This window comes from Ambystoma mexicanum, chromosome 7q (genome assembly GCF_040938575.1).
Source record: "Ambystoma mexicanum isolate Mex_15411 chromosome 7q, UKY_AmexF1_1, whole genome shotgun sequence".
NCBI lineage: Eukaryota > Metazoa > Chordata > Amphibia > Caudata > Ambystomatidae > Ambystoma > Ambystoma mexicanum.
In genome coordinates, this window is record NC_090941.1 from 632,331,454 (window position 1) to 632,348,841 (window position 17,388).

Below are 17,388 nucleotides of genomic sequence, written 5' to 3' on the forward strand. Positions count from 1 at the left end.
TAAAGTTCCCCTCCTTCAGACCGCCACCTGGGCAGCAATCCTGCCTCCCGTGAAGTCTATTTTCAGAAATGCATCTCTAACGGGCTACAGTTTTCTTCGTGGTTGCAGAATAGACATCTGGCTGTATTAACACTAATGCAAATTATGGATAAAAAGATACAGGTCTTTGACAAGCAATGACTGGAAGCAGGGGACTGCATCACACACGCTCTTCTGGGGCGCGCTTATGTACTGGAAGAAGAATAACCAACAGTGAAGTTTACAGAGATAAAGATGTACATCAGGGTGTGAACAACCAACAATTACTGGCGTTTCAGTACAAATTATACTGAATTCTAGGATTTGTAGTCCCGCATTTATAAAGCGTACAGAAATACAAAAAGACATGCTCTAAAAACTCCAGGACTTAAAGCAACATGCTTTTAGAGGTATGTTGCAGCATATTTTTAGTACAGGAGTATAAATGAAGTGGTGATGGAAGGTGAGAAAAGTGGACAGTGGTTTTGTTGGGCTCTTTACATTAAGCAATTACTTTTCATGTAATTATTGCTGCGATAAGAAGATCTCCCACTGCCAACCAAGTGGGTTTATCCCATGCAGCCAGATATGTATACAACATCCGTGTGTATGTCCACATTCTGCCAGGGCAGGCTCTGCCTTCCATCTTCACACAGTCAATAAAATGAGTACCATTTAGTCGGTTAAATGTGGCATATGCTAGCTCCTGTGCTGTGAAGCTCCTGCGGTTCAGTGAGATCAAATGAGGAGTACCCTCTGCTCGCCTCTGGTCTTCAAGCTTTGGGGGTGACCCCCCACCCTAGTGGGGGTGGGTGACAGGTGTACAGGGGAGGAGCCTCTTTTTTTATTGTGCATCAGTTCATTTTGAACTTTTCAGCTTCTTTCAAAAAGGGAGCATAGTGACTTTTTTTATAGAATATATATTCAGTACTTGTGTGATCAGCAAAAAACAAGCTTGGAAACCACGGCTCTAGACGTCACTGGTGTTATCAGAGTAGGGACATAGTACCAGCCATCTTCTTTGACACCCATCTCGCTCCTATCTTCGCCCACACATTGGGAAACACATGTGCTGCTGCTTCCCCACCACAAAAAAATGTCGTCGTATTCCGCCACCTTGCACTCCCCAGAATGCGAATGCCTTCGCGTTTGCCTCTTCCAGAGGTGACTATACGAAGAAACTCCCCCGCCCCTCCCCCGGATTAGTGCTGTAGTATATGGGGACCGAGTCTACGGTTGACTCATGTTTTTTCATCCGCCTCAATACGGTGCGAGCCCAGGCGCAGCCTTGCACTGTGCAGGAGCACGGCCCTGTTAAAGGGCACTTGCAAAGCATAACAGGTGCACAGGCCCTGCCCTCCATCACAAAACAAAACACCAGCGCCAGGGCGGATGTGCGAAGTGTTCCGAGCCGGGCCGCAGCCTATCAGAGCCCTCGATAGGATGGGAAGCAAACGAGGAAGCATCCTCGCGGAATGAGCGAGCAGGGCAGGCAGCCGCCAATGGACCAGACAAGGGGGCTCGGCGTGCTTGTTTACACTGCGAAGCGTAGCCGCCGCAGCGCAGAGGGAATAGGGGGGCCGTTGGCGTCACCCCCTACCGCGTTTACCTTTCACTGTCAGGAACAATGCAGGGCAATTGGGGGTCGCCAAAATGTCGTCAGTGGATTTTCTGTTATTGTGCGTGTTCGTGGAAAACCTGCGCGGGTCTCTCTGCGAGCGTCGGCCACTAAAGGGGCTGCGATGGGGGGGAATGCGTGAAGGTTGCCCGCCCGCCCCAGATAAGCTGCGGGGCAGGAAGGGCGGGCGGGCATCCCCGGCCGGCGCTGCACGCAGACTCGCTCGCACAGGAGCCCGGAGACTGTAATCAAGCGAGATCGCCCCTAATCTCATTACTCCGCTTGCACTTAATGAAGGCTATTTAAACCTCTGACGTTCTGGTTTTTAGCAGAAGGCCAAAAAAAAGCGCGACTCGTTCCCAGACACATCCCGAAAAAAAGGCACAATCCCCTGACTCATGCTCCCCCGCCCGCCCCCCTCCTGCACCATGCCCCGCCACAAAGCCAGGGGCGATGCCGTCCGCTGCATACTCACCGCCGCTCCAGGATTTCAGGAGGTACTTGATGCTGATCTCGAAGAAGCCCGAGTCCTGCTGGCTGGCCATGTCTGCCGCATGCAGAGAGGCAGCCGGGCCCCCGGGCAGGTACACGCCGTCTGCGGATGGGCCGGGCTGGCTGTCAGCCGCAGGCCGGCGGGGAGGCCAGGTGAGGGCTGGGAGACAGGGAGACTCCCCCCGCCAAGGCGCCGCTTCCCTTCCCGCTAGGAAGCCCCCGTGGAACACAGCCCTGCCGCTCCTTCAGGGATGCTGCCTCTGGCTCTCCTCATGGATGACGCGCTGCTCCTGCCCCCGTAGAGACTCCGTGCCGATGCCTTGGCACGTAAACAAAAGGCGGACCTGGCGCCCGGGCCATCAGCTGCCCGTCCGCATCGCTCGCCCGTGTGCGGGGTATGCCGAGGCAACTGCTGGGGCGTCCATCCCTCCCTGCGCTGGGAGCCCCGGCCCTGTCAGTGCCCTGCCATCGCGCCCGGCTGGCAGCTGGAGAGGATGAGCCGCCTCACGCACCTCCTCCGGCCCCTCCTCCGGGAGCCACCCAGCAGCAGCAGCAACCTGGAGCCGGCTGCACACAGGCTCTGCCCCCGCAGCAGATCGGGTCAGGTCTGACGACCCCCCTGGCAGGGGGTTAGACGGGGAAATGGGATGACAGTCCCTGGTGGATGCAGTTCAGTGCTCTGCTGCCGCCGCCGCCGCCTCCCTGCACGGCATGTACACAATGCATCATCACGCTGCGGTAAAGCGGAGCTGCACCCTCATCTCTGGTTGCAGTGACGTGAAGCGGGAGGACCAGGAACACGGCGCCAGCATCCCCCATTCATCAGCACGCTACGGCAAGGGTACCTGGGCTGCCATGTCTTATACACAGGCCCTGCGCTGGAAATGTGGCTACGCTGCGTTCTTATGAGGCACGGCTGGCTGTTGCTGGCAGAATGGGCAATTCCAAGCGAGACCCGGTCACTGCAGCCTTCCTTCAATTCACAATGCTGCGCTGCGTGCCTTTTCCATCAATCAGCTGCTGTTTCCACATCGCATTGCTTCGAGGAATTTCGCACCACTGCACAGAGCAGAAGCACTGGCTTCTCTGCAGTGGCTTTTTCCTGGTCGAGGGTAGGGCGGGATTCAGGGTTCGTGATTCCCGTTACTTCTGTAGCCGAGCGCCTATTTCCGAGGGAGCTTATTGGATTCCCTTGGCTTGTATAGGAGGCCCCCACGCTTGGCATGCTGGGAAGAAAATTACCAGCAAGTTCAGCAGTCTACCCGCATGTGATAAGATCACCAAATGCGAAAAATATCGGCTATTTTTTAAAATGAAAAAGGCAATATCTACATTAGATTAACAGTTTCAGAAACGGACTAACAATCACTTGGCATAAGGCTATACACTATTGCACACGATGACTTAAAGAAAAAACCATTAAAGCAGTGAACAGGGGTGTGACGAATTGACTTCTGCCACGCAGTAGTACAAGGATGAATAGAGGATAAAGCACCTGCTCAGCCCTCACACTTCTACAAACCAAGAGCCAACACAAAAAAAGAAAAAAATGGTCACAGCTAAGCGATGCATCCCTCTTTTGTGGTAACGTGGGCACAGGGATGGCTACACTCTCAAGAGGGGTGTGGATGTGGTTCAGTGGCAACCCGATAGCTAAGTAGAACAGCCCAAAATAAAAGTAATGTCCAATCAAGGTTTAAAAATAAAATATATACATATATACTTTATTATTGTACATGATGTGTTTGATTAAATAACTGGAAAACACTGTAAAAAGTCACCCCTGTAGAAGGAACATAGACTATGCAAAAATAGAATGGATGCAGCACTCTGGGTAACGAGACAGGGGGAGAAAAGGCAATTAAATTACCACAATGTTCAAAATTATATTTCTTGTGGTTGCAAAAGTGATAAAGATGTGTCAAGGGTTTTGACCCTTGTTGAATCCTTAGACTTGGTAGATGTGGGGATGAGCTGTCGCCGCCCACATTCACGCCAGAATCCAGGAGAACTGCGCAGTTGGCGCAAGACCACTCCAAAGATACAACCTTCTTGTGGGGGGTTCCACATCACCACTCTACTGTAAGGATGCCATCAAAACAATGTTAAGCAAGGGTCCTACACTATCAAGCAAAAGACCACTCTATTGAAATGCAGTAATTCAAGACAGATCCCAAAAATGGATGCAATACCAGTACTCACCACTATCAGAAAGCCGGCGTTTTAAAACCATCAGACTTTTGTATAAAACTGAACAAATGAACCGAAACCAGGCCAAGGAAAGACTTTAAGAGGTGGATACAATGTAAAACTATATTCTGAAATGACTTGAAGGAAGTAATTATTTAATGTATATGTAAAAAGTGTAAGTTTGATTTAAACTGGGAACTAAAGTGAAATTTAGCTGAATTCTGCCTGACAACTACCCCCGACAGGAGAAACCTGCTCAGCCACTCTTCCCAGGCCTAGCTGCCTCCTGCTTCCCCACCAAAAGGAGATGACACCTCTCCGATTAGATTAGGGGAGGGGCACCTGCAGGAGGTTGCACAAAGCCTTGTCCTGGACTCAGGCAAATATTATATTGGGGGGGCCGTAAAGTGGCTTCCTCTTGGGAGAAGTGGGAGGAGAAGTGCCTCTGGGAACCACCCGAGCTGGAGGCGGGGGCAGACAGAAGCTTCCCCCATGTGCTTTGGAACCTAAACGACACCCAGCTGGGCCTGAGCATAATTTTTAAAAAAGATGGATAATTCATAGTACAGACTTGTCAGAATTATATAAGTAATATCATTATTCTTGTGATTTTTCTGTGCACATTTTAAGAGGTGTTAAGACCCTGTGGTGTATTCTGGGGGGTTGCTAGCGGAAAATAGGGTTTGACTCCAAATGTCTCCATGTTAAATATCTGACACCTCATCAATTAATGTCCATACTCCTTGCGCACATGTGTGTAATTTTTGGTAAATGTCCGATATTGGTAAACCAGTCAAAAAGTGCAAAATGTTGTCATTTTTGAATGCAAGCCCCCAGGAAGATCAGAGGCGGACAAGCATGGACCACAAGGAATATATAATGTGTACATGTAATTTCAACAAATTGTGTATCTGGGAAATATGTATTTGAATCAAATATAGATTTGTGGGCAAATTGACCAGGGGAGGTTCCTCTGACCCATAAACAGACCTCATCATGATGACAATCCATTTCCTTCCCCCAATCATGGGAGAGGGGAGAATTGGGCCAATGATAAGTAGAGAGGGGCAGGCTCAGTTTTGCTACGCATACACCACACTTCCAAAACACATAAAAAGAGACTGCTGGGACAGGTAGGGAGATTCAATTCCATTGGCTGCGGAGCATGCTGACCAACGACTTCACATCCAGAGATCCAACACTTAGACTTCCAAGCTAAACAGACTACAGAAATTTGAACCAAGAAGGTCCACTGCAAAAGTATTCTCAGCAGGCCTTAAGAATCCAGCAAACCTAACCAAACTATTCAACAGCCGGGCAAGCTGTTTGAATCCTTTGCCAAGACCTGTTGCCGGAACCGCAGACCAGACCCAGACCGCTGTGAGCAGAACCAGAGATCCGGATCGCTGTGAGCAGAACCGGTGCCCGATTGACCCGCCGTATCCAGAGAGGCTAGACCAGCAGAGCAGGGCTGACCCAGACGCTGTGAGCAGAACCGCCCAGTCCAGTCGACCAGATCCGTGACGAGGCCCATTCATTTCAAAATTAGGAGGGAGTATCCGCCAGAACTGTGCAGAACCCAATCTCTTAGTTAAAATAATCTAATTCAAAATATTTTAACCTAAGTAGAACTGGCTCCTAGAAATTGTGTCATCTGTCATTTTTAAAGCTGCGATCTGTCATCTGTCGATTCTGCAGCTGCAAGCTGTCACCTGTCATCCGAAAAGCTACCTTTATTAAATTGTCCGCATCTCTGGAACCTTTTGTCCTAGGAACGAGATTTAACTTTCGTTTGAAAGCTTAGAATCTAAGCTTTCCAACAAGCCTAGAACCGACTTCCCACTCTTTATACTTATACGCGATTTACGATTTGGCTCAATTTCTCCACCTGTCAAACTAGCAGCTCCATTCCTTCCTTTGTTAAAATCCGTTTGCAACCTGGTAATAACTCATAGAGCATTGCTAAAGTGAGCCTGAACTAATACCAACAAGCATCTCTCACTCACCCTGAATCTCTAGAGGGAATTAAAATCAGTTAGCACATTTTCCCATCCATTGCCAACACATTTAAAAGCATTTTGGGCCTGTGTTTCAAACTTCTACCTGTTTCCTCTAAGCTTGCTGGGGGGGGAACTGAATTCTGTATTGGATTGGATTGGATTGTATTCCTGAAGACTGTGTGTGTTACTTCCATCTCCTTGCATTGCATATAGGGGGGGGGGGGGTGAATTGCCACCAGGGGAAAAGTGAACATATTATCTCTTGTGAAACCATATCAGTTTATTTTCTGTACTGCATTTATTCCACCTTGCATTTCCTTGAAACCATAAAGCATTTCAGCTACCTCATCCTCTATACTACTTCTAAGTAACCAAATCAGTTTACCAGTAGAACATTATCCATTGTTGATCACCGTCATACTTTAAGTGTGATATCCAATATTAATTTATTATAAAAGTGTGATAGATATATATTGTTATATTTCTCAAATAAACCTTTTAAATTTGCAAACAGACCTACTTCTTGGCTCAGTGGGGTCAGGGGGATTCTAAGAGAAGGGTGTTATAGAGGGCTGTCATCCAGAGTACATGAACTGGACCTAAAAATATATCAATAAGGGTTTCCCTCAGCATCCCAATTGACTTAGCTGTAATGTTGAAGTGAAGCCACTTAACAGATGACCTATCCAGTAACTAGGGCCCAAACATGCACCGGGGCGGAGATTGGCAAGTAATAAATTGGCAATTGTCTTTGTGGTTCAATGACGTCGAACCAGGCTTCTTAGCATAGTTTGCGGGTTCATTTAGAGGATGCAGCAGTGCAGAGTTACAGCGGCAAGCTGGCGTTGAGTTGGGGGTGAACAGAAGTTTGATGTGGCTTCAAACCACCTACTTGAGTTGTGCTGATGTGGCGGTCACCAGGTTTGGTTCGGTGGTCAATGTTCGATGTCGGCAAACTGGTACCAGGTGTGCAGGCGATCGATGCAGAGACTGCCATTTGGTGGACACCAAGGTCGGGTTGATTGACTTACAGGAACAACGAAGAAGTAGCTGGTGGTCCGAACCATGCAACGAGCAATGCAATGCAGTAGTACGTCTTTGGTTCAAGCAGAGGCAATGATGCGTTCCAGCTGGCACAGTGCGCCGGCAAACAGATTGAAACAGGCAAGCGGCTGTTTGAAGAACGTTTAAAAATTAAAAAGGCAGCATCAAAGGGTCCTGGTTGTTTGCTCAGTGCTGAACATGCACGAATCACGGCTCACAGTGTGCCGACTGAGGAATTTGACCATCTGCACGGTGGGTGTGGAATTGCCTGGGCTTTTTTGATATTTTTTAAAGAAATTGAATGATGGGAGATCAACCTCAGAAAATGCGTGGGGCTACCGCACACATTTTCCTATGCTCTCTGCATAGCAAGCATATATATCTGTGTACTGTGGGGGGACGCAGCGTACAGGCGCAGTCCTCCCTGTCACATTTAGTTGTAATGTGACAGCCAGGAGTACATGAAACCATCAAGAGAAGGAGGGTAACGCCATCCTCCTGCCATGGCCAGCCTAGTTAAACTATCTAAGGCTCCATGGATCCACCTTGCCCATTGTCATTCTGCTGGTGGCGGCGCATACTGATGAGAATTAATTGAAGCAGACCTGCAGGAGGCCTGGTCGCAGAGCTGACAAAGGGGACAGGAAACCCAACGCCTTTTTGATATGCATCTGTGTCAACCTGAAGTCAGCTCCCACCCCTTAGCATGAAGGGCAGTAAATGTCATATCTGGGATGACTGTTTACAATAGGCAACCCCTTCAAAAGACTTTATGAAAAGATGGGATTGGATCAGAACGATTGACAAGTTGAGAGCAGCCAAATTATCCTTTTCATTCTCAGTTTGTGACAAACCCAGATCATTTTCACCTGCCTATCTAAGAAAATTGCCTGATCCGAGGATTAGAGCAAATTTTCTTAGATTCAGACTAAATATCTTACCCTCTCTGGAAATTTTACATATTAGGGATGGGGTAGCTTACCCTAGCGACATTTGTCAGGAGTGTAAGATGAATACAAAGCACTCAACCAAACATCTGCTATCGGTATGCCCAGGGACAAAGGAACTGAGGTGGGGCAGACTGCAAAGGCTTGTTCACAATGTTGAATCTCTGGATTCGGTTATGTTCTGGGAAAGAAAGGTGCCCTGGAAACAAAGTGTTTCTAATTGTAGAAGTTGTAAAGATTCTGAATGCTTTAAATCTCATTGAGAAGGATGCCACCTGTAAGCACCCCCTAAAGATTGAAATGTAGAGTACTAGTTTGTTTTTTACGCTCCCTTTGAAATGAATTGTTTTAATCAATTGAGTTACGATATCACTCGTTTTCTGTCCTTAATTTGTGATTTTGATTTTCTGATATATTATTTTTTTCCTTCATTGTTTATCATGTGTAAAAAGTCAAAATTTCTTTTTGGCTATAACACAATAAAAAATAAATCGGCAACGCCTGCAGGGGGAACCCCTTTTAGAGGGAAGAAGTATGTGATTTGATGGAGACAGAAAGTCTGTTCTCACCAGAACTTCAAGGGAGACCTGCACTTTGGATCAGCAACCACAGAGAGCTCTATTAACCAGAGAGACCCTTTGATCCACAACAGACAGGAAGATGGGTGGGATTTAGTATATGTTTTCACACCTTTACCTTTCCTGTTGCAAAGCACTCTGGTTATGACCTCACACATAACAGTCGATTGTTGGTGGGGACCCAGGATTAGTTTATTAAGGTAAGCTTTGTCTGCACCAATCACTGGGGCCCATTTGGCTTTAAAAGAGGGCTGAGCCACTCTCCTAGCAGATCATCTGAAGACTATGCAAGGAGTAACAAGGAGGACTCATTTGGACCCTGGCTGAAGGTACAGTCGGCCTCACAGCTTCCGCTAGTGAAGGAAGGCCAGGATTCCCAAGAGGGAAGCAAAGCCCCTCCCCTAAACATGTCAGAGGGAACAGAGGGAGATACCGATGAAGAGGGAAGTTCAAAGTCCACCCCTGCTTCCCCTCTGACCAGACACACGAACCGGAAGAACAAAAAGAACCACGATCGATCATACAGTTTTGGACCGACTGCCACTGCCCCCATCATAGACAAGTACGTCGAAAGGTACCCCCCTCAGTCAACCTTCTAGCCCAGGGGTGCAAAACTGATTTTGATAGAGGGCCGAAAGTACCTTACATGAGGGCTGTAGTGGGCCTAAAAGTAAAAGTGGGCGGGGCGGTAGGCGAGACATGTCAGGAGGCTTTTTCAACCCCCAATTTGTATTAAACACATGGAAGAAGAATATGTTTTTGAGGGGTAACGATTTTTATTGCATTTCAAACTTACATTTTGTACTACACATTTTCCATTGTTATAATTTATTTCAATGTAGTTATTGTATGTCGTCTGTTTAATTATATTATATATATTTTATTGACACTTGATTGTACATTCCATTATTTTGGACTGCTATAGTTTGCTGTTTGGGTTGCCCAAGAGGAGTATGGCCTTCGTTGAGTCAGGTTTCCTCAAAAAGCAAAGGATGTTCATCTCCTAACTGTGCCTGTTTTAGCTTTATTATTGAGTTCACTCTTGGAGTGCAACACTATGCCCCCTGGCCCCCTCACCCCCAACCAAACACTATGCCCCATGGCTCCCACCCCCAACCAAACACTATGCCCCATGGCTCCCACCCCCAACCAAACACTATGCCCCCTGTCCCTCACCCCCCCAATCAAACACTATGCCCCCTGTCCCTCACCCCCAACCAAACACTATGCCACATGGCCCCCTCACCCCCAACCAAACACTATGCCCCAAACACACTCAAGCATGCACCCATACAGACCCGAACCCCCCCAATCCCCAACTCAGCATACACACTCTCAAACATGCACCCATACAGACCCAAACCCCCCAACTCAGCACACAAACTCTGAAGCACGCACCCTTACATGCATCTCAACATAAACAACACAAACATACAAAAACAAACATTCATGCACACCCAAACCCCCACCCCCCAACTCAGCACACACTCTCAAACATGCACCCATACAGACACGAACCCCCACCCCCCAAATCAGCACATACTCTCAAACATGCACCCATACAGACACGAACCCCACACCCCCAACTTAGCACACACACTCTCAAACATGCACCCATACAGACACAAACCCCCCCACCCCCTCAAATCAGCACACTCTCAAACATGCACCCATACAGACCCGAACCCCACCCCCCAAGTCAGCACACTCTCAAACATGCACCCATACAGACCCGAAACCCTCACCCCCAACTCAGCACACACTCCCAAACATGCACCCATACAGACCCGAACCCCCCACCCCCCAACTCAGCACACACTCTCAAGCATACACCATGCACCCATACAGACCCAAACCCCCCAACTCAGCACACAAACTCTGAAGCATGCACCCATACATGCATCTCAACATACACAACACACTCAAAAATAAACAAACATTCATACACATCCGACACGCCCCTCCATCTCAACATGTACAACACAAACACTCAAAAACAAACATTCATACACATCCGACATGCCCCCCATCTCAACATACACAACACACTGAAAAACAAACATTCATACACATCCGACACGCCCCCCACCCCTCATCTCAACATACACAACACAAACACTCAAAAACAAACATTCATACACATCCGACAGACCCCCCCAACCCCTCACCCCCATCTAAACATACACAACACAAACATACAGCAGAACAGACCCCACACACAAACACAAACACACAGACCACTTACCGGACGTGCTGGAAGGCAGGTAAGCTGGAACGCTGGTGAGGCAAGTGGAGTGGTACTACGGCTGGCGTGGCCAGCAAGGCTGAAATGCCTTCCGGTATCAAGCCTTACTGGCCACGCCAGCCGTAGTGCTGGCACTCCATTGGTGCAGCACACATGCACTAGTGGCTCGTAGGAGTGACGTGGTGCATGTGTGCTGAGCCTATGACGGCCAGTTTTTGTCCGGCCCGGAAGACAACAAAGACTTTCCTAATGGAGGGCGGCCCATGCTGCTTGCAGGCCGCCCTCCATTAGGAAAGTCTTTGTGCCTCGCGGGCTGGAAAAAAACAGCATGGCGGGCCGCAACTGGCCCGTGGGCCGTATGTTGTGCACCCATGTTCTAGCCCATGGGTGCACAACATACGGCCCGCGGGCCAGTTGTGGCCCGCCATGCCGTTTTGTCCGGCCCACGAGGCACAAAGACTTTCCTAATGGAGGGCGGCCCGCAAGCAGCATCGGCCGCCCTCCATTAGGAAAGTCTTTGTTGTCTTTCGGGCCAGACAAAACACTGGCCTTCATTGGTTCAGTGCACACGAACCACGCAGCTCCTACGAGCCACGTAGTGCGTGTGTGCTGCACCAATGGAGGGCCAGCACTACGGCTGGCGTAGCCAGTAAGGGTTGATGCCGGAAGGCATTTCAGCCTTGCTTTCCACGCCAGCCGTAGTGCCAGAAGCCTCGCCAGCATTCCAGCACGTCTGGGTAACTACATGGTGGGGGGGGGGCTGTATGTTTGTGTGTGTCTGTCTCGGGTCCGTCCTGACTGTGTTTTTTGTTTTTGTATGTATGTTGAGATGCGGAGGTGGGGGATGTGTCGGGTCTGCTTGAATGTGTTTGTGTGCAAGTGCAGTGTGTGTTGAGATGCAGAGGGGGTGTGTGTGTCGGGTCTGCCTGAATGGGTTTGTGTGCAAGTTCAGTGTATGTTGAGATGTGGGGGTGGGGTGTGTGTCGGGTCTGCTTGAATGTGTTTGTGTGCAAGTGAAGTGTATGTTGAGATGTGGGGGTGGGGGTCCGGATCTGTATGCGTGCATGCTTGTGAGTTTGTTTGGTGAGTTGGGGGGTGGGAGGGGTTCAGGTCTGTATGGATGCATGCTTGTGAGTTTGTTTGGTGAGTTCGGGGTTCAGGTCTGTATGGATGCATGGTGTATGCTTGTGAGTTTGTTTGGTGAGTTGGGGGGTGGGGGAGGTTCAGGTCTGTATGGATGCATGGTATATGCTTGCGGGTTTGTGTGCTGAGTTGGGGGTGGGGGGTTCGGGTCTGTATGGGTGCATGGTGTATGCTTGTGGGTCTGTGTGCTGAGTTGGGGGTGGGGGGTTTGGGTCTGTATGGGTGCACGGTGTATGCTTGTGGATTTGTGTGCTGAGTTGGGGGTGGGGGTTCGGGTCTGTATGGGTGCATGGTGTATGCTTGTGGGTCTGTGTGCTGAGTTGGGGGTGGGGGGTTTGGGTCTGTATGGGTGCACGGTGTATGCTTGTGGGTTTGTGTGCTGAGTTGGGGGTGGGGGTTCGGGTCTGTATGGGTGCATGGTGTATGCTTGTGGGTTTGTGTGCTGAGTTGGGGGTGGGGGGTTTGGGTCTGTATGGGTGCATGGTGTATGCTTGTGGGTTTGTGTGCTGCGTTGGGGGTGGGGGTTCGGGTCTGTATGGGTGCATGGTGTATGCTTGTGGGTTTGTGTGCCGAGTTGGGGGTGGGGGGTTTGGGTCTGTATGGGTGCATGGTGTATACTTGTGAGTTTGTATGGTGAGTTGGGGGTGGGGTCTGTATGGGTGCATGGTGTATGCTTGTGAGTTTGTGTGCTGAGTTGGGGGTGGGGGGGTTCGGGTCTGTATGGGTGCATGGTGTATGCTTTTGGGTTTGTGTGATGAGTTCGGGGTGGGGGGGTTCGGGTCTGTATGGGTGCATGGTGTATGCCTGTGGGTTTGTGTGCTGAGTTGGGGGTGGGGGGGGTTTGGGTCTGTATGGGTGCATGGTGTATGCTTGTTAGTTTGTATGCAGGGGTGGGGTTGGGGTCTGTATGAGTATGTATGCGTGCATGGTGCATGCTTGGTGGCATGGGGCATAGTGTTTGCTTGAGGGGTGGGTGTCTTGGGGCCTAGTGTTAGCATGAGGGGTGGGGGCCATGGGACATAGTGTTTGCTTGAGGGGTGGGGGCTATGGGGCATAGTGTTTGCTTGAGGGGGGTGTCATGGGGCATAGTGTTTGCTTCAGGGGTGGGGGCCTTGGGGCATAGTGTTTGCTTGAGGGGTGGGTGTCTTGGGGCATAGTGTTTGCATGAGGGGTGGGAGGCATGGGACATAGTGTTTGCATGAGGGGTGGGAGGCATCGGACATAGTGTTTGCTTGAGGGGTGGGGGCTATGGGGCATAGTGTTTGCATGAGGGGGGGGCTATGGGGCATAGTGTTTAATAAAAATTAGGGGTTGAAAAAGCCTTCTGCCACGCCACGCCATGCCTACCCCTCCACCCACATTTACTTTTTCGGCCCACTATAGCCATCATGTAGGGTACTTTCGGCCCTCTGTCAATATCAGTTGTGCACCCCTGTTCTAGCCCAAGAGCAGTGAAAACATTGGCCAAGGTGGATCAAGAGCCACGAGACGCGGCCAAAGACACTTCTATTGACAGTCTCGACAAAAGTGCCAAGAAGCCATGTATAACGTTGTTAACATCCCGACACAGCAGCGTTAGACATGAGGCACACGTGACATCCGCACATCGGGATACACTCACGCACCCAAATACATGAAGAACACATGCGTACAGCTCTATAAGCTAGGGGACGAATACACATACATACTGTCTGTATGTTTATTATTTTGTCATTAATTTGCCTGCAGCAACACAGACACTGCAAGAAGCAAGAGATCCTGAGCAAGCTTGCAGATGCTTAGATGCAAACTAACCTATGGAACTGCAGGAGCACCCGAGGGACCTGATAGAGCCAGGAACAAATAACCTATGGATACTATAGAATAGCACAATGTAGGAGCCACGTTATGGCTAAAGAAAACTACAACAGGCCATAGACCTTCCGCTGGAGCTGAATGAAGTGAATCAAGGCTGCTCAGAGGGCCAGGAGTGTGAGCCAAGGCCGGCTGCCAAGTGATATTCGATTCCCTGAACTACAATAACACTGGCACAGTAAATGCGAATACATCAGAGTAATTCAGAGCTCCACAGGCCCCAAACACGGTCTCTAGACACGTGACTCGCTGATGTGATGTTGAACCGAAACTAGCTGCTCGGACCGAGGAGCAGTCTCATGCAGCCAAACAGAAGTTGCAACAAAGTCGTTACAGGAGAAGCCGAGTGTTGCATGAGGAGAACAAGCACTCTCACAGGCATTGGCGGTGCATACACGTTTCAATTCAGACACAAAGTTCTTATTACCTTAAAAAGGTACACTCCGAGCTGAGAACCGACTTGGGTCCCACGCCCGGGCGCAATAGCTCTAGCCAATCAGAGTTCAGGACTCTAGTGGTGAGCAGCGAAGGGCAGGAACAATCGTCATACCCTCACACTGCAACATTGTTTAGCATCAACAATATTGGGATGGGTCAGGCTACTATAGGGGGAACTACTATTGACCGCCCAATCCACATGCTCGATCGGTTTGCTTTAGAAGGGCCCAGGTTGGGATATCATGATGACACCATAGCACTACAGAACTGGCCTGCAAGCTAGAAATCACAGATGTTCTATGAGCTTGTTCCTTGTTCTGATCCCTGTCAATTTTGGCTGTAATAAACTGCAGTTGAACTTGCTGGATGTCTGGGTCTGCATTCCTTTTGGGAAGGGAATGAGTTCTGCCTTCCATGAATTCTTAGTCCGCTAACTCCTAGTAGCCCTCCTGCCTACCTGGGAGTTTATCCTAACACCAACCTCAGAGGACCCATCCAGCAGCTCCAGAACTGGTACTGAGCTAACACACAGAGTGCCTTGCTAGGTTGTGCCAGCAAGCTTCCTAGGTTGGAAGTGCCAGAGCAGGGACGTCATTTAGGGGTCGCCAGAGGTCGCAGGTCTCCCTTGTGACCTCTGTTTAAAAAAAAAAACGGAAACTTTTTTTTGTAATGCAGCCTCCTGGGCTGTGGCCAACTGTCACGACTCGCTCCCTTCGCTCCCGTTCCCACCATTTGGGGGCATGATTTGGGGTTTATTCCCTACTGGACTTTTCCTCCGAACTTTATGCTACAGTGCTGTGATGATTTGGGAGCGCTAAATCCCTATTTTCCCAGCTACTTCCCTTCCGGATCCATTCCAGGTTTTTGGCAGCCAGCATGCTTCTTTAACCAAATGACTGGCCCACTGCTCCACCTCCACCCTTGCAACACAAGGTTGGGTGGAGGCTAGGTAACAGCTGTGGCGGCAGGTGCAGCAATCAGCACACCCGAGGCTCGTTAAGCAGCTTTAAAAGCCTCAGTCTTACTTCAGTCCAGCGCTGGTCATCGTTTGCAGTGTTCCTGTTTTTGACTAGTCCCTGGTTCTTTGCCTTTGTACCTACTTCCTTGTTCCTGTTTTCTTGTTTCCTCCGCCCTGAATTTCGGATTCATGCGCTAATTGATTTCTGCTCCCTTGATTTCCCTTTTTGTCTTCCTCTGTTTGCAGGCAGCAATTCTCAGTGCTTTCCCCTTTTAGATGCAGCCCAGTTTGTCTGTGTTCTATATTTCTTTGACTCTGTCCTGTGCTGCTGTTACCCATTTGCCTTAGCCTTCCTCTTAGTTTAGTTTCCTGTCTTTTCCTTGGAGGGGTAGGGAGAAGTTTGCATAGGTTATTTCGTTTTTCCCTGCTCCTGATCCTTACTTTCTAGAGGATCCATTCCATGTTTTCCACTGCACTTCTGCATTTGTTTTCCCTTTGATTATTAGGTGTGGTGTGCGGTAGTAGCTAGCTCCTGTGTGAATGCTTATGTTTTCCTCACTATTTTGTAAACACTATTCCCACTTAGGTATTTAGTTTTCCTTCCATTGCTGTTCTAGCCTTTCGGGGTCCCAGTTTCTTCAACAGGATTCGTGGGCTAGCTGACATTCAAGAGGTTTATCTCGTCCTCGTGAGTACAGTTCTTAAATAATTCCCTTATGTAATACCATCAAGAGTGTTAGTACACAGATCCTGTCATTGCTTGCCCTCCACGTGGGTTTAGCGCTGTCAGTACCTGTAACAGCAATTGGGGGTAAGGCGCTTGCCGACTTTCCTCGCGGTCAGGTGCTTACCCCACATCCCTTTTCATATATTGGTTTTGATGTCACACTCTATTTGCACTCCTGGGTTCTAGCAAACCTGAGTCGTAGTTCCTGGGTGCACATTTCCCTTGCCATATTCGCTGCCTTTGTACTCGCCTGACTAATCTTGACAGTATGACCAGCCCAAAATTCCCATTGAATATGGCAAGTTTAAGAAAGAAAGGCAGCAAGGCCTCTAACAAGTTTGTACAGAAAGCTTCCCCTACATTTACCTGTGACAATCAAATCACTAGTCCTGACTCCAATGAACTCCTTGTCACGAATGGGCATTTACGTGCAAAGTATTTTTCCCATAGGATGGCACATCCTACATGGCCTGATCCTAGTACTATCTTTGATTTTGATACCGATTCTATGTCAGCACAAGCCTTAGCCGCAGAAAACAACACACTGTTAGACTTATTATACGAGAGTACCTCTGTTGTTGAACCCCATGATTCCAGTTGTGCTTCACCTCAGATAGAACAGTTTCATGATACCAACATAAAGAATGGAGGGGTTTCTTGCATAACTTCTGTTTTCTACCCTCAGTCTAACGCATACTCCGTTGCACAGGTACATACTGTAGTCCCTAATGCCAAGAGGTCTAATGTCAATAGTTTGTTTAAGGGAAACACAGACCAAGTTGGAAAGATAAACTATAAATCACAGAACCTGCAAGCAGTAGAGGACAATGTACAATCGATGCACATCCAGATTGCTAGTGCAGGATCCAGCCCTGATGCCACTATGCTTCCCCCTGTGCCTACTGATAGTGATGTACAGTTAATGCAGGGCATGCTAAGAGCTAAACTTGAGGAGTTAAGACAAGAACTCATTTCTGCACAAGAGGAAAATAAAACCTTACACTCTTTACTGAATACACCTCAGACTTTATCTGTTGATGTGGAGGAAGTGAACACTGTTCAGCCCCTGAGTGCAGAGACTTTGGTAAACCATGATATTTGTCGATATGTTAGATCTATTGGGAGTGAAGGTCTTT

General features: G+C 48.9%; 1 protein-coding gene across 6 annotated transcripts in view; it reads right to left on the minus strand.

Moving 5' to 3' along the window:
- FRY (FRY microtubule binding protein) overlaps positions 1 to 17,388 on the minus strand; it is a 1,191,674-nt gene that overhangs the window by 998,059 nt on the left and 176,227 nt on the right. Inside the window, exon 1 of one of the 6 annotated variants that reach the window (XM_069639764.1) lies at positions 2,112 to 3,258. The exons of 4 other annotated variants lie outside the window; for them this stretch is intronic. In XM_069639764.1, coding sequence (XP_069495865.1) covers positions 2,112 to 2,181 — 70 coding nt within the window. In that variant the 5' untranslated portion in view covers positions 2,182 to 3,258. Of the gene's footprint in view, positions 1 to 2,111; positions 3,259 to 17,388 lie in introns of those variants that run through there. One more of the 6 variants, XM_069639766.1, reaches the window with a different exon arrangement.